General features: G+C 41.7%; 1 protein-coding gene across 1 annotated transcript; it reads right to left on the bottom strand.

Moving 5' to 3' along the window:
- Nucleotides 1-1,914: 1,914 nt before the first annotated feature.
- Nucleotides 1,915-25,535, bottom strand: ADGRF2 (adhesion G protein-coupled receptor F2). The gene is made up of 10 exons (XM_045542210.1): nucleotides 25,464-25,535; nucleotides 21,051-21,093; nucleotides 20,200-20,351; nucleotides 16,691-16,924; nucleotides 14,358-15,719; nucleotides 9,949-9,990; nucleotides 7,202-7,261; nucleotides 6,633-6,690; nucleotides 5,956-6,077; nucleotides 1,915-2,295 (listed from the first exon to the last, which is right to left on the bottom strand). Exons 1-10 carry the CDS (start codon nucleotides 25,533-25,535, stop codon nucleotides 1,915-1,917), a joined length of 2,526 nt encoding a protein of 841 aa, XP_045398166.1.
- Nucleotides 25,536-27,339: the final 1,804 nt, after the last annotated feature.

Here is a 27,339-nt window from a genome sequence, read left to right as displayed (position 1 = left end):
GCCCAACAGATTTTGCTAGCTGACACCCCTAATGTTGAACAGACCAAATCAAACGTGTAACTCTTTTATTTATAAGTTAATGAACTAGTTCCCATGAGGGTGTCTACTTCCAAAGTCACGCCAAGGGCCATGGCTCTGTGCTTGCTTGTGTTTGTGTGTGTCTGTGTGGGTGCATTTTTTCACAGGTACTCCAATAAAAGCAATCAACATTTTATTAATAATAAGCAATTACTATTTGCCAAGAACTATTCTAAATACTTTATGTGCATTTATCCATTTAATCTTGACAACAACCCTATGAGGTAGGTAGGCTCTATTACCATGAATTTATAGATGAGAAAACTATGAAGTCTAAAAAATTTAAATGACTTTTCCCTAAAATCTCCATGTATGATGTGTTCTACCCACAAATCTGCCTTAGACATTGTTAGTACAAATTTCTCCTTGGGTCACCTGACCAAGTCACTTCCTTGGTGAGGTGTGAGCAGAAACTGAATGTCTTTCCACCCTGGGTCTTCCATAGTCAACCTGAATTGTGCAGTTCCTTGACGTCTCTCAAGATGGTGCAGAGTGGGTTTTGGGGCTGCAGGAAAGAGGTCACAGCTTCTTCCAGAGTTTCTCTGTTATCATCCATGGCCTTTCTTGGTTAAAGATGAGCCCAAGTGGGTGTCTTTCCCACCACCCTGTCTCAGGAAACAAGTACACCTGAATAGAGAGTGCTTTCATGCTAGAGTGATTGCTCAATGCACAATGCAAATGAAAGGTCAATCCCTCCCTCTCTCCCAGTCAGTGCTCAGAGTTCTAATCTGTAAATTGAGGCAATTGGACTTCATCTTTTCTTAATTTTACCCAGATTTACAATCCTATAGCTATTTAGCTTCATGAGGTTCTGTCTTCACTTCAATATATTGGCTTTGGGTAAGTGACATTTCTTTGTACCTAAATCTCTACACAGAGCAAAACCAGGACTATGCCTATTCTAGGCACTTCTCTTGAGGAGACCCTACAGATACACTGGCAGATGGCAAATTAAAACCACTTTCTGACTTCATTTAAGAAGGATGCTATTGTTGTCCCAAGATAAGCAATGCCACTTGAAAGATGTCTCTTTCTCCAGGTTGGTGCATTTTTTAAAAAACTTCTGATTGATCTCTTTATTATGTTTTTGACTTCTCACACCTGCCTACTTAGAGGAAAATTGCTTGTAGTAAAAAAGAGAGAGAGATCCCACTCATCCGCAAAGTGAGCCTCACTTTCCCATCTGTAATGCAACATCATTAATACTGGCTTCCAGTAGGATAATTAGGAGCTGCCCATCACCCCTCTGCCTTTATCCACTAGTTTTCTTCTGTTGCATCTGCCTGTGTGCTTGCTTTGTAAAGGGGCTTTTTTTTTCCAAAGGGCTTCTACTTACAATACCATTTTCCTATTAAATGGCACCTGGTTTGAATAATGAATTTGTTTACATAAAGGTTAAGAAAATGAGTGGCTCTATGCTTGAAATATGATATTTCCCATTCCCCATCTCAGGCTTCAAAAAAAAACATACTGTTGGTGAGGGTTAATCTTAGATTGTCGTTGTAGACAGAAAGGCCTTCAGTATCTACATGGTCGTGAGGACAAAGTCCAGGACAGGGAGCCAGCAGACTTGGATTTATACCTCTGGCTCAATCCTTGATGAGCAGTGACTCACCACTCCAGGCTTCTGTCTCCTTAACTTAAAATGGGCATCTTCTCTGGCTCGAAAGCTCTACGCTTTTCACTTGGCTCGAAGAAGTTGCATCTAAACCCAAGCCAGGTTGATCATCCAATCAATTTAAATTTGAAGGAGTAGAATATACTAGCAGTTGGACTCCTTTGGTAAAAAGAGCCAGCAATGACCTACTTAGAGTCAGACCAACTGTTGGTGACTATTCACGAGGGCCCCTCCCTCAGCAGCCCACAGAATCCAGCCAGGTGACATCCCAGGCCACCTTTGCCAAGGGGAGCCAGAGCTTTCTTCCTGAGGATAAAGGTGACCTGATAGCATGGAGATGGAGGCCCCAACAAAACCAAATCATGGCCCACTTTGTCTTTTTGTTTCCTTGTAAATGCCCATCGTACATATACACATAAACGAGAAATGTTCGGCAGCACAGAACAGCTCAGACGGAGAGGCTTTCCATCATTTCTGCACTCCACGCCCTCCTCCCTCAGCACCGCGATGTGTGAGGCTTCCTTCATACTCTCCAGAGGCAAGAAGACAGGAATGAGCACATCTCTCCTGTGGGCTCTGCCGTTCCTGGAATATATGACCTTGTCAAGAACAGAAAATCACAGCTTTAATGTACAAGTAGCAAGACCTATAGGCTTCACAGCAACTGCATTATAAGTTCGTTTGCTTGAACAATAAGCCCCTTTCGGTGGAGCCCCCTTGGCAGATGGAGAGACTCTTCCCTTTAAGCCAGCGGTCCCCAACCTTTTTGACACCAGGGACTGGATTCATGGAAGACAATTTTTCCACAGACCAGGGGTGGGGGTGGGGGGGTTGGTTTCAAGATGATTCAAGTGCATTATATTTATTGTGCACTTTATTTCTATTATTATTACATTGTCACTTGCCACTGACTGATGGGGTTTTGATATGAGTCTGCAAGCAATTGATGTATTATGGTCTCTGTGCAGTCAAACCTCTCTGCTAGTGATAATCTGTATTTGCAGCTGCTCCCCAGAGCTAGCATCACCGCCTCAGCTCCACCTCAGATCATCAGGCATCAGATTCTCATGAGGAGTGCAACCCAGATCCCTCGCACGTGCAGTTTACAGTAGGGGTTGCACTCCCAGGAGGATCTAATGCCGCTCCTGATCCGACAGGGGGTGGAGCTCAGGCAGTGATGCCAGTGAAGGGGAGCAGCTGTAAATACAGATGAAGCTTCACTCACTCACCCGCTGCTCACCTCCTGCTGTGCGGCCTGGTTCCTAACAGGCCACAGACCGGTCCCCAGGGGTTGGGGACCACAGCTTTAAGCCACTCTGAAATCCAGGGAACAGTCTTGTTCTATTGCCTATGAATGTTGAGTTAAAACTTTGTCTTTCTCTAAGCCAGATCACTTCCTTTGAAGTGTAACTGCTCTTGGAAAGGATCCGTTCTTTATAAGCACCCTGGACTGCTGCAGAAGGCCACCAGGGCTGCTGGAGCCTGGATGTGAGGGGGTGAGGAGTGGGAGGCTCTCTCTGCATAACTGAGTGCCTCTCTCTGCATGTCTCTCTGTGTCTGTCTGTCACTCTGTATGTGTCTCTGTGTGACTCACTCTTTGTTTCTTTCTGCATTTCTCGGGTCTCTCATGCATCTCTCATCTTCTCCCTGCATCTCACTGGCTCGGTGTGTCTCCCTGTGAATGTAGGTGTCTCAGTGTGGGTGCCTCTATCTCCCTCTCTGGTCTCCTCTCTCTAGACCTAGAGGGACACTGAGACACGGGATCGGAAGATGTGTCTGCACATGTCCGTGTACCTGGGTGGCTCTCTCCCAACCCCAAGTCACCACGTCTCTCTGTCTATGTGTCTCTGGATTTCTGTTTCCCCCACCCCATGGCTCCCTTCTTAAACTTTGTTTTTTCTATATGTCTTTGTGGGTCTCTCAGATAGTCTTCAAATGTAAATAAACTTCTATATTATCCCTAAAGCCTCACAAATATTGTTTATCATAATTGCTTCATCTTTTTAGACTAGGGAAAAGAGAGGGGCCATAATGGGAAATTTGGGGATATTGCTGATATCATTAGGATGTTCTGGGATAGGGAACCAGAGAGGAGCTGGAGGAGAGGGAGTAGCTAAGTAGGGTGACACCTCTGCCCACTCCTCTCTTAAAGACAAGCTAACGTACAAGCATTCTCAGACATGCCAGACTGCTCTTCAAAGACAAATATGAATTAGAAGTGTGAATCCATTTCTAACCATAGCTAATTAAGAATAGATTATATAGGAGAATCCTTTCCATCAAGAAAAATATCATTTCTAATAATTAATCAAATTGCAATTTTAAAAGAAATGTCACATATATGACACACATATGGAGGCCCCTTGCTTCACATATATGACACACATATGGAGGCCCCTTGCTTTACACTCACCTTCCAAGTTAGAGATGTATCCTGGTTTGTTAGCTTGGCCCTTTGGTGGGGTGACAAGAGTATTCAGAAGAAAGGTTCTGTTGAAGACAAAGTAGAATTGCATTGATTATTATTAGTCTGCCTTCAATGATCACAAGTGTTCAAAGCACATGGGGAATTGTGACCCACAGCAATCAATGTTATCCTTTCACTTTATCCACCTCTTCTCCTTTTTATGTTGGAACTACTGAAAACATAGGAACAGGCAGGTAGAAGAGATCCCCCTCCTCCCTGGGCTGACCTGGCTCTCTCTCCTGAAAAAGCCACTAGTTTGGGAGGGTGGAAGCAACAGAGGAGGCATTGAGCGTCCTGGAGAGAGAAAGAAACACCGAATGGGTTCGGGAGAAGCACCTCAAGAGCTCCTTCCCAGCTGCTCTGCTGAAACCTTCAATGTTAATGTCATCCTCTTGCTACGCCCCTGCATCTAAAAGATATCCTTGTGTTTTAGGTATATGTTACCTAAGATAGGTGATACGTTAACTCACTGGTAGAATTATGAGAATTATTACCACATAAGCATAGGCTAATTCATCACATCAGATATAAAACGAATACAGACAAGCACACTTATGATCCTGAGTTTGAGGAGCTGGGACTGACACTATATACCCAAACAGGTACCTTCAGGGAATGGGGTTAACCCCGGACTGCAGAAGAGTGACACCTGGAGACCCTACGAAGCAGAAGAGGAGAGCACAGATGATATGCCTACTTCTGTCCTCTGAGTAGGGTTGGTGAAACTAATGACAGGCAGCAGCCTAAAGCTAGCACAGAGTGAAGGACTGTAAGAAATCAGGATAAATGTACCCAATACGTAGACCAGTGGTTCTTAACATTGGCAGCACATTGGAATCACTGGGGAGCATTGAAAAAAAAAAAAGCTTAAGCCGTACCCCTAAGAGTTTCTGATTTAATTGTTCTTGAGTGGAGCCCAGATGATGATATTTTGTAAAAGCTCCCTAGCTGTTGCTAAGGTGCAGCCACCATTAAAAATCATTGACTCAGACAACTGACAACCGATTAGTGCTTGGTACCATTTTGACTTATCACTCATGTAAAACTACAAAGAGAAGTGGGCGGAATGACTATTTCTTTATAGCATCGAAGAGCAGAATTTCTCTCTGGTGGCCTGAATGGACCCATATGGAACACACATAAGGACAGGAGCAATGCTGACTTGGAAGGGATTGAGAGAGACAGGCCTCTCTCCTGGGAGCGCCACGGCAGGCCGGAGAGAGGCAGAAGAGGAACACTTACGTGGGGTGGCTGGTTGGAGGCACACATTCACAATGCTGGGAAACTGCAGAAAGGCTTTAGACGAACGGTTCTCAACCTTGACTGTACATAGAATCACCCAGGGGAGCTTTTAAAACTCCCCAAACCTGGGCCACACTGAAGACCAATCAAACGTATAAAATCTCCAGGGCATCACCCAGGCAACCCCATTTACTGAAACTTCCCAGGTGACTCTGTTGCGCAGCCAAGGTGGAGAACTACTGCAATAGGTAATTGTTAACATCTACTCTCAGTAAAATTTGGCTCTTTTTTTTTTTTAAGCTGGAAGGCAGAAAAAGAAGTCTGCAGCCTTCCAGACTTACGGAGACTAAGGACTATGAACAAAATCAGAGTTTAGGCAAAAGTAAAGCAAAAGGGAGTAGGAAAAGAAAGGGAAGAAAAAGGAAAGAAAATAAGAAGACAGCTAAAGAAATCAAAGAAAAAAGAATGGAAAGGCAAGAAATAGGGGACGAGGGCAATGCTGCCACTCAGGGCCACAAGGTGTAGCCCCGAGACCCCTGTCCACGCAGACCTCCTGCAACAGCCGTCCGTGACGGGTGATGTTGACCCTGAGTGATGTGGGCGTGGGCAGCTCTGGGCTGCCTCTGCTCTCGCTGCTGGCAGTGTGAGCAGCCAACCCTGAATCCCCTTTTGCTACCATGTAAAATTAAAAAAAAAAAAAAAAAGAGTGGCAGTTTTTCCCTCATTCAGAACAGCTGATGGGTCTCATTCTTTGCATAATAATAAAGGGTTTCTAAATTATAGGAATATAGGCTGGGCACAGTGGCTTACGCCTGTAATCCTAGCACTCTCGGAGGCCAAGGCAGGAGGATCGCTCGAGGTCAGGATTTCAAAACCAGCCTGAGCAACAGCGAGACCCCAGTCTCTAAAACAATAAAAAATACATAAATTATAGGAATAGAAGATGAGTTAAAGGGCATGTCATGGTTCAGCCCTGAACTACTAAAACAACCCCAGTAACCATGGCAGCTGGCCCCTCTTGAAAATTAGGCTATTTGGAAGTTCCTTGTGTAGGATCAGAATTTGTTTCCCTGGAATTTTCACACTTTGGATGTGGTCCAACTAACTGGATTCATAAAGAACAAGTGGGCCGCCACGGGAACGTGAGACTTCTCGTCTCCTCTCATTTCCCTGATCCATCACCTGCTCTCCAACTACATGGTTTCAGGTTCACCCTCCAATAAATACCTGCCACCTTGTCATTCTCCCTTTTGGATGTGGTCCCTCCCCACACTCCAGAAAGAATCTGAACAGCCCAAGAGGCACTACACATTTCTGAAAAACCCATGCCACGAAGCATTAAGGTGATAATGTTAGCAACACTCCATATGCCAGAAGCTCCTAAATTGTTATCTTGTCAAATTTTTATTTTTTTTTTTTTTTTTTTTTTTTTTTTGAGACAGAGTCTCACTTTGTTGCCCAGGCTAGAGTGAGTGCCGTGGCATCAGCCTAGCTCACAGCAACCTCAGACTCCTGGGCTTAAGCGATCCTACTGCCTCAGCCTCCCGAGTAGCTGGGACTACAGGCATGAGCCACCATGCCCGGCTAATTTTTTTTTGTATATATATTTTTAGTTGGCCAGATAATTTCTTTCTATTTTTGGTAGAGACGGGGTCTCACTCTTGCTCAGGCTGGTCTCGAACTCCTGACCTCGAGTGATCCACCCGCCTCGGCCTCCCAGAGCTAGGATTACAGGCGTGAGCCACCGCGCCCGGCCGTCAAATTTTTAAATGCAAAAATGAATATGAAAGCTTTACCTCTGATATCCTGGAGATCCATTTGGCAGAGGTTACTCGCTCCTTTAAGGCTTCTCTTATCTGAATATTTAACAAAAGGAGTTCAGAAATTAAAAGATTATAAGGTGTTAACACATGTGCATGGGCTTGGCAAATATTGTGGCAAGGGAGTGTGTTACCAGCCTGGTCCTGTTGGCGGAATATGGAGGGGTCGGTAACCTGGCAGAGCAGTCTGGGGAAAGGTGGGTAGACAGGGAAAGATGAGAGAGGTGGACCTGGCATAGGAGATTCATTTTCAGGGCTTTAAACATGGACCCAATGGCTGAGAAGAACAGTTGCCACAAGTTTGAGGATTTTTTGACATAGCTTTGACATTATTTTCTTGGAGCACCTAAATAGTTAATCACTTCCCATAGTTTGTCAATCATTCAAGCCTCCTTTTCTAGAGGAAAAAAATACTACACAATATAGTAACAGTCCATGGAACCAAAGAAATAATAATAACTAACAATGATATTTTGTTTTATAACTTTAAAGTTATGTATCATACCTGTCATCTCATTTTATCCAGAAAACAACCCTGTGAAGTAGATATTATTATCCCCATTTTACAACTGAGGAAATTAAGGCTCTGAGATTGCGACACCCAAAATTTGTCAGCTACTAAGAGAAAGAACCAGGACTCGAATTCTTGTCCCCTGATTCCAGATCATCCTGTCCTTTTCCGTAAGTCTCTCCTGCTGAACACAGGCACTCTTCTTAGTTCCTCTCCATTTTCCCTTCTGTTAAACAAAAAAAACTGTTTTTCACCTTCTCATGCCTTGTAAAAGTTCTGTCTTCACAATCAATGGATGCCTAATGTCTCAGCTCAGGGTGGCCTCGTCCTTCCCTGAGAATGCAGTGCTCTTTGTCACACGCAGACTCCAAAGAGGGAAGAGCATTCCCCAGTGTTGGGGGCACTCAAGGGTCAACTGCACAAATCGGGATTTGTGAAGATATATTGTAGCTTCTACTTACATTTCTTTGTTCTCATCTTTTTTTACTCCTATGTTTCATAATGTACCTCATAATACTTTCTGAATTAATAATGAACATATCTAAGGATATATGTTCACTGTTACCGATCTTAAAATTTGAAGACTACTAGTATATACAACTTTTTGTCAGTTAATCACATATGGTCCTGTGGCACTTTTGAGCAGTCACCTTTTACCTTATAATTGTAAATGTAAGAGGTTTCCGTCTTGATAGAAGGTTCCTTGGCTTAGAGTTCTTTGCACATCCCACAGCACCTAACTGGTATACTAAGTACTAATGCTGCTGCGGCCACTTTGGCTGCAAATACTAGTTGTAGCATTATGAATAATAAAAGGACATAATCCTACAGTATTTAACTGTACAATACCTTAAATACGTTTCCTGTGTTTTCACTTACAAAATTGCATTTGTTCTTTACATATTCTAGTGGAGAAGGCAGAGGAAGCATCATGACCTCTGCATTCCATTTGCGGAATCTGGGATTCCCAAGTGTTAAGGAACTCCCCAGTGGCACACAGTTGTGCATAGAAATATCAACACTAATACTCTTCCATCTCTGAATAGTTTTTACTAGGTTGCTATGGTATCCTCATAAGATAATGAAAGGACCATTGTGAAATTCCTCTTTTATAAACCTTTGATGGTAACTTCGTAAAATAGTATAGTTTAAAAACAAAAAAAAGAAACTACAATCAGGGTGCTTTTTCTTTTTTTCTTCTTTTTTTGTATATCCAACATGGTATTGTCCCCTTTCATTTTTTAAAATTTATTCATTTATTTATTTATTTTAATTGACAAGATGCTAGTGTCTACCCGAGAGGACTGTTTGCCCTACTAATTCCAGGAGGCAGTGTGGTACGATGGAAAAAGGGTGATCTTAGAAGCCTGAGTAAACATCTGCTGTTTTGCTCGTTTTTTTGGTTTTTATTTGTTTTCACCATCCATCACCTATCAGTACTCAACTGGCTTTGGAGAATTTCCTTCCCTGAGTCTACTGCTCTCTAAGGTAGAGGTCAGGAACTCACTCTTCCAACCAACCCTGGAGGTAAAGGCAGCCATGTGACCTGAGCCCAGCCAGTCAGAGATGACAATGCAAAAAAACAGGTGCCAGTGGGCGGGACAGGCAAGGTGGAGGTGATCCCCAGACACCAGTGGCAGCACCTTTAGCTTAAGTGTTCGCTGCCTGACGTAGGCCTGGTGAGCTGGGCTACCTGTGCCTCGCAGAGATGGGAGGCCCACGGTATGGCCCCGGGAACAGTTCTGTGCTGTGCATTGGAAATTGTTCCTGGAGTGAAGACTGGAGTGACTGTGAAGGCAGAACTTCTACCAGGCCTAGAGCGAAGACCCCAAGCCAAAAAGAGCCCTTCCCAAAGACAATATTGTGAGACTTAATAAATTCCTTTTCTGCTTCAACTAATCAGGGTGGGTTGCTATAGAGATCTTGAGCAAGCTACTTATTCACTCTGTCTCAGTTTCCTCATCTGTAAAACTGAAAATAGTTATCTGCAAGATTGTCTTAAGGATTAGAGCTAATATACATAAAACTCTTAGCCCCACAGAAGCTTAAAAGGCAGTAGATGCCATTTGCATTGTGAAGAGCAGTTATGATGCCCCATTCATGTGTCTGCACAAATGTTTGAGTTGAAAGATTCTCAGTAAGTGAGCATTTCAGGGCCAAGTACTGATAACGCAGGAAAAAAAAGTCAAGAAGAAGAATTTACGTGTAGTACCTTTGGATCCAGGATTGTTCCAAACACCAAGATGAAGAAGCCCTGTGAAAAAACGGAAGAAGGAGGAAGGGCCATTTACAAAATAATTATGGTAATAAATAACAGTATTTATTATCAGTTCCTATTCTGGTAAAAATAAAATAATTTTATTAAATACTTTAATTTCCCATTTTTAGGAAAAAACACCTATACCCATTCATTCAACAAATATCAATTGTCTTCCATGTACCAGCCACTGTTCCAGACATTTGGGATGCCCCAGTAAAGTAAATAGAGTGGAGTCCCTGCTTCATACAGGAATATTTTAGAAATTTCTTTTAAAGTTGGGCAAAAGAAAAGTGTTTTGCATTTAGCAGGAACTGTACCTTTCATCAGAATATAATAATCCAAAAGTCAGAGATGTTAGGCAATAGACTGCAGCCTTGCCGTCCCAGAACAATACGTAAGGAAAGAAACGTCACAGAAAAGAGCAGAAACAGCTATGCCGAGATTCCCATAACACCTTCAACCTTCTTTTCCCATCCACAAAAAAGAATATAATTAAATTTGCAAAGAAAAATAAAATATACATATCCTCAGAAAAAGTAGTAAAACATCAACTAGACTGAGTTTCCAAACACATACCAGCCACTCCCAATATGATGATATAGAGGGAATTAATTAGCTTTTATATCTTTTATTATCCATACAAAGAAGCCATAAAGTCAAAAGCAGGCTGTTCCTCTATAGTTTAGTCCATTTGGTTCTTTTACTATTTTTTCTCGACATACACTGGCACAAAACCACCTTGGAGGAAGGAAGGGCAGGTGTCCCATCTTTCAGATAAAAAAAAAAAAAAAGAAGCAGCTCAGAGATTCAGCTTTCAAAAAGTGATAGCTGGCAACATTCATCAGACAAAATGTCTCTTGAATTTGCAATTATTTGGGTCACGGCTCACCTGAAAAAGGAGGTGAGATAATGACTTTTAACATAGGCATTCCCCTTGTTAAGCTACTGTGATTTTATAAGTGAATATGAACTCTCACCCAGCCGGAAGCCTGTAAGACACATGGGTTTAATACAACATAAAGATCTGGCAACATAAAGATCTTACCACCTGGTGTTCACCAGCAAGAACAATACTAAACCTACTGCTACCGCTATTTGGTAAAAGCTCAGATGACAGGTAGAGGACTTTACAGGCACCAGCATACAGCAAATAATCCTGTCCCCCAAACACACTAAAATATACCTTTCAATTTAGCTAGTCCAACAAACACTCAAAATCTTGGTCCCTGTGTAGCTCTTACAGATTGTTCTTCTGTGTGACATTCAGCCTGCAAGATAATCATTGGATTTTGTCATCATGTCTGCTAAGAAAATGTCATTGTTGGCATGGTCCAATAGGTTACAAAATGTCATTGTTATAAAGATGCTTGAGTCAAATACATCCCAACCTGGTTTTAGTCCTAGGAATATATTTTAAATCAGAATCTCCATGAACTTGGCCCAAGAATTAAATTTTTAAGAGATCTTGGAACCACAATTTTAGCATGTTTCCTCCACAAATATGCTAATGACTAATATTCTTTGGCTAAAGGACTAAGAGAAATTTCTCCCCTCATAAGGCATTAAATGCCTTAGAGTTGGACTATCTATATTTGTAACTGCAACATTTAGCATAATGCGTGGCGCAGAATAAACAATAAATGTGGTGTCTGTATTTGAGTATATGTGTGTGTTTAATTTCTTTATTGTGCAACGTGCACCTGTATAGCCAGGGAAACACTCCCCGAGTATCACTTTTTATTGGTCCATGCTACCCTGGGGAAAGTTATGCAAAATATCATTTAGAAGATTTGTATAAAAAGATGAGTCATAAAGTTTAGTACCTAAATACACCTAAAAAGAATTCACCAGTAGCAGCTTCTTTGCATTTCTTTTAGTAGGTACAGCATAATTTGAGCAGGTAAATCTTGACATGTTCTCCCAGGTTTTAATGTATGTGCTTTATTTTTCTCCCACCAAAATGGCTATAAGGGGTTTCCAAAACCTCACCCAGCCCACAATTACTCTCAGTAAATACAACAGAGGATACCAACCAGAAGTTATGGATTGACAAGGTGGGCAGGCAAACCGGCAACTGACTATATAATAAAACTTCCATATAGTAAAAGAGATGGTTGAGTTTTAAAACCAGTGGAGACACTGCCGCAGGGATAAGACCAGGAACTCTTTAAAGCAGGCTTCCTCCTTCATCCTCGGCACATCCGGATATGTCTCAGAATCTCTCTTCTCAGTCTGCGACATCAGCCTCAGATGTCCCTCATCTCTTCTTACCCTGAAATCCCGATCCTCCAGCTTCTTCCCTCCCCACCGCTGCGTCTCCCACCTCAGCAGGCCCAGGGTTCCTCCTCCTCTCCCCAGGATGCCCCGATCCAGCCATATGCTAATAAATGGCAACAAGTGACTCTCTGAATTTGAGCATTTGCCAATCCCTATGATTAAACTCTCCCACTGTGGCTTATTTAAATCTAGCAATGGGACATCTCTGAGCATGAAGTTAGGAAAAGGCGGGCCGTCGCACATCACCGTACAGAATTTTCACCACACAGATACCGTAGGTGCAAATAACCTCAAGAGCACAGGAGAAGGTTGACAAATAATCAGGAAGTAATGAGTTTTGAGGATTGTCTCACTTTTGTTTTTAATCTAATTTATTTAATTGCAAGTCTATATATTAGTAATTTAATTTTTATTAATGCCTGTGTTTATAACCAGCTTACAAAATGCCTAAAAATATGACAGTCAGCTCCCTTGAGTCAGCACAGGCCCGGTCCCGCACAGCACTGCCCACCGTCCATGCCCTGCCCCTAGTGCGTGGCCTTCCCCAACTCCCTGCTCTCAGTTCCTGGTGCCCCATAGGTAGCAGCACTTAGAGGGGCCCCACCAGCTCCTTGCCAGGAGTCAGGGCAGAAACTGAATTGAAATTACAGATTGGTCCTATGAAGAGAGGTCAAAGTGCTCATGATATGAAAATATGAGTGCTTCTAGCCTGGCCCAAAACAAAAATCACAGGTAAAAGGGCTTCAAGGGGGATGAGAGAAGGAAAATGCTCTGGAGCAAGTCAGTCACAAGCTCACTAAGGGCTGGTGAATAACAGGCATGGGATATGCTGAACTGAAATTTAGGAAAACTGGGGTTTTCCCCCAGTCCTATCAATGACTAGCTTTGTACATACATAAGGAAATTGATAGTTACTAAGAGCTATGCAAATGTAGGGTACAATTAACATTTCTGTAAAAATGCCAAAAAAAAAGGAGATTCAAAATGTGACATACCCCTATTATTAATAAGGTTGTTCTCCAGGACATCAAAGTATTTATTAGAAAATGAAATCATTTGTACATAAATTTTGAAAGAGAAAAATGAGAAGATACTTGACAAAATCTCTGTTATCAATTATGTAAAACATTTATTTGAAAATAGTCTGACTGGCTACTGCATACATTCAAAAAAAGTAATATTTTTAGAGACCTTCAGAAAAAAATAAAAGCTTTCTTTTTAATTAGTTTCTACCTACCTATTTAACATTCAATATAATAAACTTTGGCTCATTGGTACACTGTAACCAATGGAAAAAAATTTCAACCAAGAAGAAAATGATTGAATATGGAATACTATCCAGCCATTAGAGACATATTTATACATAGTAACCTGGTAAAATAATTCTAGTGTATATTGTTAAGTGTAAAATCAAGTTTCATAATAATATATGCTATTTTTTTAACCCCTGTGGTATGTAACAATATAGGAAATTTGGCAAGGGTACACGTGAACCTGTGAACATGGCTTAATTCACAGAAGTAAGATAAGGGAGGACAAACTATTTATCTTTACCACCACTCTTTTTAGCTTGCCTTGTTAAAATAAGATGGTTTCAAATGGTAACTAAAAATTCTAAGTGGAAGGAAATATAATAAATGTGCAAATTTTAGTACCTCCAGTTACATACCTAAATTTCGGGGATGATGTTATTGCTTAATTTCTAAACCATATCAACTCAGCCTATTACTAGGTTGTTTATGATTGTTAGACCATTTTAGTACTTGATACTTTCCCATTCACCATTTCATTTCCTTTTCCAAATGCCTGTATATAAAGTGAGCAGTTCATACCCATTTTGTATATGAGGAAAATATGGCTTGAAAAAGTTAAGTAAATATCCCAAGATCATGTTCCACATTCAGCAAATGAGAGAGTCAGGATTCAAATCCAGATCTTCCTGGAACAGAAGCTTATTTCCTTACATAATATGCGATTCCAAATCTATTGTCTTTTATATAGAAATCTAATGCCCCAGGTTCCTGATCATAAAAACTATCCATAGATTCTCTCACTCTGGAGGAGTGAGAAGCATCTGGACTTACCTGAAATGCATTGAGCAGGGAGAAGGTAATGTGGAAGGCCAGGGAGCTATCATCGATGACCATGGCAATCCCAAATCCCCAGGTCAGTCCCAGCAGCGGTGTGAGGATGGCGATGTTCTTACTGATTCTCACAATGGCTCTCACTTCCTGGAACATGGAACTGCCGATGGCAGCTCGCTGGGTCTTGACGATCACCAGTGTGACTGTGATCAGGTTTACTACCACAATGGCCAGAGCTGGGACCACGAAGGCCAGGAGGGCCTTGGTCATGTCCCAGTTGAGCCAGCAGGCTTTGGGCTGTAAGTAGCCCTTGCCAGGCTCCGTGGCAGCAACTGTAACAACAGCAATGACCAAAGGGCATCCGTAGCCCACTGAAAACAGAGATGCCACCAAGACTGACTTAGGCAAGGTATGGAAAACAACCAAGATTCCATAGAGGATAAGGAGTGCCTTGGCAAGCATCCAGAAAAACACAGCAAGGTAAAAGTAATGAACAAAAAATGTCGCTGCCACACATCCTTTGTGGTGTGTCACTGGACCACTAAGAAAGGAAGCCACGATGAACCACACGTCAGCCATCAGCAAAGTGGCCGCAACGTTTGCAATGCACACATGGCGTAAATATGAGATCTCCGTCTTTGTCACTTGGCCCCAAACTAAGGCCTCAATGGACAAGCAAAGTATCAAGCTGCAAATAGAAATGCCCAGGCCTACGTATGTGATGTAGGTCAGGATTGGACTCTCCAAGATGTGGGGTGACATAAGAATGGAGAAAGAGGTGAAAAACTTGCTTGGCCTACATTTGCAAACAGCTTGCTGGGGGTTTTCTTGAATCATTTCACAGGCCTGCTGGTCCCATCTGCTCTCCATGGAGTGCCAGCCAACGCACTGCGTCCTCCTCTCCTCTGACTTGCTGATCTTTTCAAAAATCAATGAGATCCTTTTAAGTTCCTTGGGCAAAATGACAGACAGAACAAGCCCATTCACAGTAACATTTTCCAAAAGACTGGCTTCCAAAATGGCTCCAAGGGTTGGAAATGCAATGCTGATGACCTGAGAAGCGGAAGGCACCTTCTGAAGTTCATCTCTACCGATCAGCACCCTCCCCGTGACTTCATTGCCGGTATCATTCACTCTCATTGAAAAAGTGAAATTTTTTCCAGTGTTGTCTCCAGATACAGTGGTGCCCACGGTGTGAATGAAGACATCTGATATGTCAATGGGATGTTTACTTATCAATAGCTTTCTCGCAAAGGAATTGACTGAGTGTAGCAGGACACAGCTGCTGTTTCTGTCAGGAATGAAGGTCCAGTTTGAGATACTTTTGCTGTTAAGAATGTGGTTGGCCATGGTGCTGTAACTCTGCCAATGAAGAACCAGCATTAATACTGAAGCTACTCTCTGAAACTGCCAGTACCTTCAAAACTCACTTTTGGAAAGTGTGGTCCTACAACCAGCAGCTTAGGCATCTCCTGGGAACTTCTTAGAAATACAGAATCTCAGGCCCCGCCCCCAGACTACGTGAATCAGAGTCAGCACCCTAATAAGATCCTCTGGTGACCTACATGCACACTGACGTTTGAGTTAGAGGACAGAGCTACAAGGGAATGCCTTGCCTGCCTCCTCCCATTCATGGCAATGCCTTCCTGGGAGAAACGAAAGTGGGCAGCCTTCCACGTGCTCATGTCCATCATCCATTCCACTTCACACCTGGGCCAAATTAGCAATTTGCTTGCCCTGATCAGAGTACCCATCATGAAATTAACATCTATTAGTATCAAACCCCAACTGTGTTTCAGGACCTTCCTTGTAAAGGAACATACTAACTTTGAAACTCACCGCAGGGATCGAATCTGCTTTTTACTGTCCTTTGCTTTTAAGATCAAAAACAAAAGAAACGGATCCAATTCCATTTCCCATTTCTGCAGCAGAGATGTGTCCCTGTTTTCTTTGCATTCAGTTATTTTCCATTTGTAAACTGTTCTAACTCACAAATAAAAGTAAGAAAAGACTTTCTCTGTGCAGGACCTAAAATGTTTCTTACATGCTTTTAATAGCCAAAATAGACATTGGAAAACCATACTCCAATGTCCACCACAGTACCAAGTAAATGCTCTCTATAAATGTTTGCTGATTAAACATGTTTACTTTCTCCATTCATTTATTCATTCTTTCTCCAATGAAGATGTATTGAACACTTGTTTTGCTTAGACATTGGAAATACTGAGGTGAAAGAGGTGGTCCCCAGCCCCCAAGAAGCTCACAGAATATCCAGCTAGCCTGCATTCCTTTCCCACCAAGATAATAGCCACCAGGTATTCAAGGCCATTCACCTGCATCTTTGCTTCATCAACATCTGTCAATAGCGCCATTGATATGTTGTGTAGGAGCTGCACGATGACAGCGATGTTTCCTGGTATCCGGGGAGACTGCTGAATGTTTCTAATCACACAAGACAAATCTCTTGGACACTTTTCCAGCAACATATCTGTTATGGTCTCAGGCTTTCCAGTATTTTCGTGTATCCTTATACTTCCTCCAAATGATTCAGCTGTGTATAAATCCTCCTAAGATATGGCAAAAAAAAAAAGAAAGAAATTTTTATTATTTTATTTTTGTGTTAAATGTAAAAGTACTTTTACTAAAATTTAGGACAGCCTTATTAAACAATTGTATATTGCATAATATTTTTCTATTTTACACTTTCAAAGTCACATCTGCTGTGAAATAACTTCACCAATACCAAAGTACATGAGCATGCCCCACAAAATAAAATTCCCAATTTCCCAACTGCCTACCCCTTAAGCCACTCCCCCAAAACAGCAGCTACTCTCTTTAGCATACAACTTCAGACACATTTTGTCTGTATGTACTGCTCGTATATCCTGTATATATGTAAATTCCTAGTGCCATTTAAGCTTATTTTTACTATTCCTGATGGGCAAAGCATGAGACATGAGCCTATCTTAAAAACAGAAATTCTGAAATAGATTTGGATGAATTAACTGGAACACCAAGATAGAAGAATGACTGGACAGGGTGATAGACAGTATCTCCCACAGATTGGGCTCCAGTTCCCACACTTTAGGCAGGAGTGGCAAACTATGGCCCCAGGCTGGCTGCCTGCTTTTGTTGTTGTCATTGTTGTTTGTTTGTTGCTTTTTTTTTTTTTTTGAGAGAGACCCTTCTTTCACTAGCCTGCTGCCTGTTTTCCACACCTGACCGCCCCAACCCTCAGGCCACAGGGGGCCACAGCCTGTTAGAGACCAGGCCACAGAGCTCTGCTGCCCGCCCCCAACCCCATCCATGGAAAAATTGTCTTCCATGAAGCTTAAGAAACCGGGAAGGGGGAGAGCACAGCAGGAGGTGAGCAGCAGGCAAATTATGGAAGCTTCATCTGTATTTGTATTTATAGCCGCTCCCCATCGCTTGTATCAACACTGGAATTCGCCCTCCCTCCGCCCCGCCCCCCAGGAAAAATCGTCTTCCATGAAACCATTGCCAAAAATGTTAGGGACCTCTGTTCTACACCTTTTTTGCCACCTCTGCTTTATCCTTTACTCCCTTCTTTTTCACTCTTTCAGCTGGTTATTTCGAAAAGGTTTCTAAATTTTCTCTAGGCTCATCTGTACGTTTCTTTGTAAAATCTTATGATAAATTTCTATGATTTTGTGTCACCTTGATATCCATTTACATCTTCCTCTAAAGCACCAAAACTCCTTCCTGAAAAAGCTTAAATTCTCTGTACTTGATACGTAAATCTGCTACCTTATTTTTTCTAAAATTTGGGAAGGGCTTTAGCCATGGGGGACAGATAAATTTTAGCCTGTCCCATTTACAGAGACACACTTTGAATCTAATTGCCCTTTCATTGTATTTTTACCTGACTCATAGCTAAAGTTTTAAAATTAAAACTATAGGATTTTTATTTGTGTCTGTTTGTGTTTTTATGTATATACGTGCCTACACTTGTCTGTCTGTACATTGTCTTCATGGTAAAAAATTGGCTTATAAATAAATAAATGAGTACTCATACATAAGCCCAAATACTTTTCAAGTTCACATGACTTAAAAATCTTTTGGTGGATGGGATAAATCTAATATTGTTGGTTTGATGGAAATGGCTGTGTCTTCTGAGTTATCAGCAAAATATACATGTATTTAACTTTAGAGTTCTTTTATGATACTTGGCTGGCATGCAGTAATGGAAAACTGGTTGATAGAAAGTTTAGCTTGGCACGTAGCTAGATTTGTCTAGTGTCTCATAAAGTTTTCCAAATATAATTCTTAAGAGTGAATGGATATGAATGGGGTATAAGTTTGTAAATGAATCTTCAATAATGATTATGTTTTATGAGATATTTACTTGAGGGGGTTTACTTTGGTAACTATACCCTTTGAGTTTTGCAAAGATAGATTAAGTGATGGATGTTCATTGAATGTCCAGACTATTTTCAGATAAGATGTAACTGGCTGCCTGTTTTTTATAAATAAAATTCTGCTGGAACTCAGCCAGCTCATTCATTTAAGTCTTGTGTATGGCTGCTTTCAGGCTATAACAGCAGAGTTGAATAGTCACAGCAGAGACCACGTGACCACAAAGCCTAAAATATTTACTATCTGGCCCTTTATAGAAAAAGTTTGTTGACCCTTGCTTTAGAGGACCCCTTTCTGGGCCTCATCCAGCTTTCCCTTTTGAAAGGCAAGGAGTCCACAGGCCTAGAGGATATGCCTCCTTCAGGCCTATGTCCCTGCTTCTGAACACCTGAATTCCCTGCTTAACACCTCCAAGTCCACCTCCAGGGCCTGCATGGGCTTCTTCCCTAAGTCTGTCCAGCCAAGGAGGGACCATGCCACCAGTGTGTTCACCCCTAGACCTGAGAGGTGGCCAAGGGCCACCTGTGCTCAAGGTTATAGATGTATGACCTTGGCTGTCCATTGCCCTTGAGGTACAGGATGGAATCTGAGATAAGAAGCAGACAGAATATATTTTTACTTAGCAGTTTATAAGCTTGATTTAAAGCATTTAAATCTTAAAGCGTATGGTGTGTGGGTCTCCACGTGTATCTTTGTTCAGGCCTCCCAAATGTCAGGGACTTCTGATATACCACCCACCGGCACTCCCCACAGAGATTGGGTATGTTCCTAAGATAAAAGAAATGCCAAAGCATAGACTTCTCTGAAGGAATTTGGAAATGAACTTCAGAAAGGTAAAGCCCCTACTAGAAAAGGAGAAAAAGCAACAAAAAGAAAAGAAATATCATTTGAGCTGATTTTATTTATTAGAATTTGATTTTTAAAATGTAAAATTACTGAAGTGTATGTGTGTGAAAATATGTTAGTTTGATGAAAAAGTCTTTCCCTTTAGGTCACCTTGCATTTCACGCTTTAAAAAGGACAGAAATCACCTGGGGATTTGATAAAATATAGATTATGATGCGGCAGGTTTGGGTGGGTCCAAATCCCACTGGTCTGTCAAGTTTTCAGGAATGCCACTGGTCACTGAAGGACACTTGGGCATTGAGGCTTTAGAGTATTGAAGATAGCGAAGTTGACCATGACAATTCTAGGCACCTCTTCTAGCTCTAACCTAAATGAACAGGTGCCTTCAAGTCGTGGTAGGGTGTGGAGGACTAAGCACAAACTTTTACATGCCCATAGGTCAGAATGCCATTTATGCATAGATGGGGGACCGGGTAGGTGCTTACATGTTCACATACAAACGCACCTACCTCGTGCTCTTCCTTTCTCTTACTGAGGGCAATACGCACTGCTAATTGGAGTCTCCACTTGGCTCATAGAGCCCATGTTAGAATCCATGTAGTCAGAAAAAGGATATTACCTCAAAGATGTTGAAGGCATTAAGAGTCCGGCAGGTATCCGTGATCTTGTACCATTTCTTTTTCCTGCATGAAAACCCCATAGTTCCCTGAGTGTCTGGAGGGCAAGGTTGAGTACAGTAGGAATTGTCCAGACAGACACCATCGCATACACCTGGGAAAATAAAAGGCATCTGTAACAGATAGAAGGTCTGAGCTCAGGGCTGCACTGGGCCAACCGCCAAGGTGTCGCTGCAGCGAAGGCACATAAATCCTATGGACATCAGATGTCTTTCTTTGTAAGGTGGAGGAAAACTGAAGTGGATCAGTGGTCATCATATATTTCAGCAACAAAATCCTATTGTTTCTAACAAAATCTTATCCTGAACTCCAATGTATAAAATAGATAAAAGTGGAACTACCCCAGTGGAAGTAAGATGGAAGAGGGTCCCTCTCACACCCCCATAGGGACCCCTGAGTACTTCCTCAGACCCCTGGAGTGCCCCAGATTAGCCCTAGTTTGGAATCCACTGCCTTAGAAGCCTCCCAACCCCAGAACTCTTTAAGGAGTTACATCATTAACGAGTTCTCCAGACCCGTGCTAGCTACTGCCCCAGTTTGAGTAGGCTCAATCCAAAGGATCTATGGCAAAGAACTCTCAGACCAGGATGGAGCAGAGGGGGCTGGGAAGAGAGAGGAACAGGGCTTGGGTCAAAGGTACAATTTAATATGAGGGGAAACAAATCAGTGTCTAAATGCAAGCCATCAAGGAGTTCCATCTGCCACACCATGAGACACAGGGCTGAGAGTGGGCCTCTGTTATAACAGATAAACAGCAAAACTCCCATGTGATTGGTAACTGTTGCCAACATACCGTGTGGCCTGGCAGACACCTTCTCCTTGCTTTTGTTGGCAGCCTAGAAAGGGAAAACCAAAATTCATGTCAAAATCATTTGTCAATATGCCAGCCCAAGAGCTCACTTTAGTCACAGACGAACAATCACATCTGAAGCTGTGATCCCAGCAGGGCCACCAAATGCTGAGTCCATGAAGTAGGGCCCATGGCCCCATGTTCCCATCAGCCTGGACAGCTTTCTCTCCACTGCTGTTCAGTAGGAACCTCCTTCTCTCTCCTGCAAGGATGACCTACATTCTGTCCAGGAAACATGTTATGAGCAGAGGTGGACTTAGCAGAAAGTTAATGAAGGTTAAGCTTCAGAGTCCCTTGCTTGTATGGGCCCCTTCAAAGCCCTGGGAGAGGGTCTAGCAATGTGTTCACATGATCATATGTTTTATTACATTTCCAAAAGTGCAATCTTTCAACCATCCGCCATCTGGTAAGACCACTATTTTTTGCCATTCCAATTCTGCCTCCTTCATACTCTCCCTCATTTGGACTATCACTATAGAGGCTGCACCTATTTATGGAATGTGGACAAGGTTGACTTGGGGATGCATTTAGTCTGGATTCAATAGGATATATTTATACAGTTTCCAGTCACTTCTGCATTACAATGAGGATGTCAACACATAGGTGGCATTAATTCTAAGAGTATTTATATTTATAATTAGTCACACAACAAGAAAATTCTAAGTGCCCTGATACCTTGCAGCTCACATATGAAAGAAACCCGATAGAAGTTTTCCCAAATTTGACAGCAGTCCTACATATTTACATGGCATCACTAACAAGGAATTGGGAAACTGAAAGATAATTTTCTAAACTAGCAATAGTAAGAAACAAAGTTGATCAGCAGAGCTAAAGGGAAGCCTTAATAATCTTTCTATTCTCTCTATGAAAAAAATTACAAAATCATTGGCATACAAATGTGCAGTCAAAAATGTAGGAACAATTAATAAAAATATTATTTTACCAAACTTATTACTGAATAATGCTAAATAATTACTAAAAGTAATACTCATCATTATTTCTAAATTTGAAACTTGTTGTGATTCTTTTCTCATTCTAAGAAAATGTTCACTTTCCCCTTAATTTTGTATTTTTTTTCTTTAAAAGCACTTCCCTATCATGAGCATTCCCACCTCTCCCAGTTAGAACCCCCTTTCTATCCCACCCATCTAGACCGTACCTGATCCTTCCCTGAGAAGGTGTCACATTGTGGACAAGGGACATATTCTAGGAGCAGACCACCTGGGTTCAAATCTCAATACCATCCCTTGAGACCTTGGAAAAGTTCATCTCTCTCAACCTCTGTTTCCTCATCTATGAAATACAGTAGGAACTATAGCACTATAATTGTGTGGTACTTATCCTAGAGCACTTTTAGGGGGACTAAATGAGCTTATCTATGGAAAACACTTACAAGGGTCCTGGAATAGTGTAACTGCTATTTAAGATTTAGCTACTGTTATTATTCTGAACATGAACTTACTGAGTATTGATTACATACAAAGTTCAAGGTTTCCTCTTCTAAGAAGTCTTTCGTGATCCAATTTTATAAATGATACATCTTTTCCTCTGGCTCCTGTCGGACTTGTTATCCATACAACCACACTGCACATTCAATGCTTGGCATGTACTCAACTGATCTGCTGATTTGCTATCTAATATGCTTTTTTATATAAGCATATTACCTTCTCACTTAAATCATAAGTTCCTTAGGAACATGGATTGTGTATTGTGCTTTTTTTAATCTCTCTCTAAGCTATTTCAGGGTCTTATACATATATGTGTATGTGTATACATACATATTAGTATGTATGTGTATATATACATAGTAAGATGTATGTCTATGCTGACATATATGTGCTTGTGTATATGTATGTATGAGGAGAAGCAGACTCAATTTTCCTGTTTCTGCCCCAGAAAAGTGTCCTGTAGTGGATGGGAAGAGCCTTGGTCCGATTATTCCACCTTGGGTTCCAAGATCTAAGCTACTGGGGAAGAAACTGAAAATTCCGTGACCCGGCTGTGTGACTAATTCTTGGGGTTTATGTCAAGTCATGGGGTTCTTCTCTACATTGTTTCTCTCTATGCTATCAAGAAACAAGGCTGAATATTGCCTTTTTTCTCTACCAAATAGGAACTTAGGGGAATCTGTATTGAGAAGTTTGGGGTCTCTCCAAAGTCAGGAAGGTATCACTGAGAATTCATGGAACACAACATCCTTGAAATCACTGATGTAAGATGACGTCTCATCTTATAGTCAAGAGAATGAAGCTTTTTATTATTTAAGTGGAAGAATTAAAGTTCTTCCACTAAACAAGAATGCTAAAATAGTATTGTTAGAGTTTTAGAAGACTAATGGGTCATCCAATCCAACCCCCTTATTTTATGGATAAGGCAACTGATTCTTTGGTAGTGGAGTGACTTGCACAAGGCCATGCAGAGAATTACTCTTACAGATGGGGCTAGAACTTAGCTCTCTAATGCCTACACTACTACTCTTTCTGAAAAGCCAGCCTATGTCCAAGTGCAACAAGCAGAAGGAATGTGTAGAAGGGCGTACAGGCATCTTAAGACACTCAAACCCATCTTGTCAGGACCTTGGTCTTCATACACTATGATAAATATGGTTAGAAGTCAACAGCTCCGGATGATACTCGACTCCTTAAACAAACTCCAATGAAGTCACATTTTATTAATCAGGTACGTGGGCAGAAAGTCATGGTATGCTATTTACAAGGAGTTCCGGAAACTCTGCCTTCTTAAGTGAAGGATCTGATTCATTTCTGTGCAGCTAATTTGCCAAATCACATCATATGCAACTCTTCTGCTCATTTAATTTCTAGGCTGACATCTGGTATGGACCACTTTGGCTTCAGATACCCACAATTCCCAACCTAATACTGTTAAGAAAAAAAAAGATACTTGCCAGCTGGCCACCTGCTCAAACCTGCTGAGCTGCCTGGGTGCATAGGCAGATTGGGGGGGGGGGAGGTGTTAGTCCCCAGCAGCTGAGCATCCAGCAACTCGTATAACAAGAAGAAAAGGATAGAATGTTCCTGCTAAGGTGAATCCCAATAATCAATTAAAACAAAGCCAACCTCACATGCTCTCCCTGCTTTCCACAGTCTCTTGTAGAAAATTCCGGATGAGGGAATGGAAGGGAGGGAGGAAACAGTACCAAGCTGTGGGGCTGGAATGCCTCCAGAAAAGGGTCTTTGCAAAGGAGTCTCTAACTTCTCCCAGAAACCAGGTAGCAGTTTAGTGTTGGTGGGCATGGGATGGAAAAGATTCCCATCCAAGGGCAAAACTAGAAAGTAAAGTAAATATCATTTGAAAAACTCCTGGAAAGAACTTCCCAAGTCATTTTTTTCCCAAGGAGGCTCTTGTTAAGAAGGCACACATTAAAATGGAAAGAGCAAGAAGCTGAGAATCAGAAAACAGGGGTTCTGGCCTTGGCCCTGTAGCTAAGCAGGTATGGTAGGTGTGTCCTTCATGTGAGTCACATTTCAGATCATGAAACTCAGTTTCCTCATCCATAAAAGAAGGGAGTGGAGCTTCACCACTTGGTCTCAAAGCTGCCTTCCAGACCTTGTGGTCAAATAATAATACTCTCTTTCAACGATGTTTGAAACATTTTTATATACTCTCTTTCTCAAAGCTTCTCCACACCTTATTTTAAATAAGTGACTAATAAGGAAATTAAAATGACTTATAGTATGAGGAAAAATATTCCAGAAAGAGCCATAGGGCTCACTGTCCCACAAAATTTAAAGCAGTACATTGCTACAAGCTCCACCCCAGTTAGATCTTGCTTAACCATTTACTACCTGAGTTGCTCATTGCTCCTCCAGCCTGTCCCTGGTGCCCACTATCAGGTTTCTCAAAGGAGATGTTATTGTCATTTGGGGTGGAACAATGCTTCATTGTGCCAGACCATTCCTAGGTCTTGCCTCTAAATGCCATTAATACCTCCTGGTCATTGTGTCAACCCTCACCACCCCCACATTTTCGAGTGCCCCTCGGGAGATGGTAGCACCCTGGTTATGAGCAACTGAAAGCTCCACTGTCAGAAGACATGCAAAGAAGAGTGTGTTACGCTTAAAGCATTTGAGCATCATTGCATCTCAGGAACTTATGGGAAAAAGTTGACAGAAACAATATAATAACTAACAAAACAATAACTAATTTGTTAGCTATTGGCTAAAATGGTATTTGGTTAGCTGTGGCTGCAATTTCTCCTGGCTGGGCCAGTCACCCTCTCACCATCTCCTCCCTATACTTCAGTTCTCAGGCAACTGAGAGTTGGTTAACTGATGGATTTTCTTGCCCATTTGCTCTCCCCACCAGTTTTTCTTCCACGCTTTCCCCTTTTCTTACCTGGCATAATGTCCTACAAGACTCTATAGGCAAAAGAAACACCAAGCAGCACAGCAAAAGTGTATGAGTCATTGTCTTCCACACGGCTGACTTTCTTCCTTCTATAAAAATAAATAAAAAGGCAAGATGTCTCCATTCTGAAGCTTTCATAGTTCCATGCCACTGCAGACACAGCCTGCAAGACTGGGCTCTGTCTCAGGGCTGTCTGCTCAGACCTCTGCTCCAAAGGTGGTGTCCTGTCCCTGTGGTCTCCCGTAGACTTCATTCACCAGGAGCCTGCCTGCAGGTGTGAGTACCAGCGTGCACTGGGAGGCAGGGACGACTGCAGAGATGTCCCCCAGCCTCTGCTGTCAGCTTGCACGTCACACCTAGCATGGGAATCCCTCCCAGAGCAGGTGCTACTTGCTGGATTTCACCTTGCCTGACAGGACATAATAAATAGCAGCCTGTGTTCAGGGAGTTGGAATGATACTTCAGTCTTTGGGTTAGACAAGGCTGAGAAATGTGTGGGTGGCTACAGTAGAAGATGAGCTGGGGTTCCTATGGGCAAATTTAGCCTGGAGATATCTTTTGAAGGGGAGTAAGCCCCAGGCTTGGCCTATTCTCTGTCACTTCCACCTAACTCTAGAGCTGTATTTATATAGGTAGGTAGAAATTTCTTCAAAACCAATCTTAGGCATGTCTGTTATTGCTGTTTCTACCGGAACTGAAATCAAAACTAAATTGATTCCTTGACACCTAGAAAAGTGTTCAACACATGGTGGGCATATTATATAGTCAATACAGGAAGAGAAAGGAGGGAGGGGCAAAGGGAGGAAGGAAGGGAGGGAGTGAAAGAAGGAAGGAAGGCGGATGGGAAGAGCTGACAATTGACATCAGAATCTACGCTTTATAGAGGACTTACTTCAGTCAAGAATTTTAATATTAAACTTTAATAATTTTAATATTTTTCATCTTGAGGAGACAGAGTGTCTCTGAAATGTATTTTAATTTTTACTTTTAGGTGAAAGGATTCAGAAGACTTGCATGTCATCAACAGAGGCCAGGAGCTATCACAATGGTTGATATTTGCTATTTAACTATTTTCACCCAAGGAAAAATCTTTAGCCCAAGTATGCATAATTCTATAGCAATGTCATTATTTTAATGACGAGTCAAAATTGATTTTTCAATCAAGTTTCCTGACACTGAAATATTTACCTAGCTGAAATTCCACGGAAATCCAATGATTACCTAAAATATTTTGCATTGCCTATTTCAGCCTGTTGTTAATAGTTTTCTGAACCTCTGTGGTTCTTAGCCAAAGGAATTACTTTATTGCTCATCACTTTTAAACGTCTTTAGTAACAACACAGATGGACACGCAATTTCAAGTAAAATTGCCAGCCATATTTGTATCCTTTAATCTAACCTAAGTCATTCAAATAGATGAAAATCCCAGTATCAAATCAACACTAATGTGCACATGTGGGAAGTAACATTCACAGGGTGTCGGGCAGGTGACAGGGGGGAGGAGGGGATGGGTAAATCCGTACCTAACAAATGCAGTGCGCAGTGTCCAGGGTATGGGCACACTTCTTGGGTGGTGCCAAGGCAATTTATATAACCAAAGTGTTTGTACCCCTGTAATACTCTGAAATTAAAAAAAAAGAAAAAAATCATCAAAGTGACCTATCAGAATCAATACCAATGCAGTTAGGGCTTTGGGTAAAATCATCAAAATTGGAAAAAAGTAAAGTCATTGATGAATTGGACATAATGTTCATACAACCTGAGAATGAATCCATGGTTTTCTGAATCCAGTTAACTTTATCTTTTAACATTCTCATCCTACAGAATGTTCTTTCTCTTAACTAAAGCTAATTGGAAAGAAAAA

This window comes from Lemur catta, chromosome 2 (genome assembly GCF_020740605.2).
Source record: "Lemur catta isolate mLemCat1 chromosome 2, mLemCat1.pri, whole genome shotgun sequence".
In the NCBI taxonomy this organism is placed as follows: domain Eukaryota; kingdom Metazoa; phylum Chordata; class Mammalia; order Primates; family Lemuridae; genus Lemur; species Lemur catta.
This window is presented reverse-complemented; position numbering and strand designations above follow the sequence as displayed.

Coding starts and splice junctions, on each gene's coding strand:
- ADGRF2 (XM_045542210.1), bottom strand. CDS start 25,535: ATGACTCATACACTTTTGCTGTGCTGCTTGGTGTTTCTTTTGCCTATA. Junction 7,262..9,948: donor GAACAATCCTGGATCCAAAG/GTACTACACGTA, acceptor TTAAATATTCAG/ATAAGAGAAGCCTTAAAGGA. Junction 6,691..7,201: donor GGATCTCCAGGATATCAGAG/GTAAAGCTTTCA, acceptor TGGGCTGTTCAG/ATTCTTTCTGGAGTGTGGGG.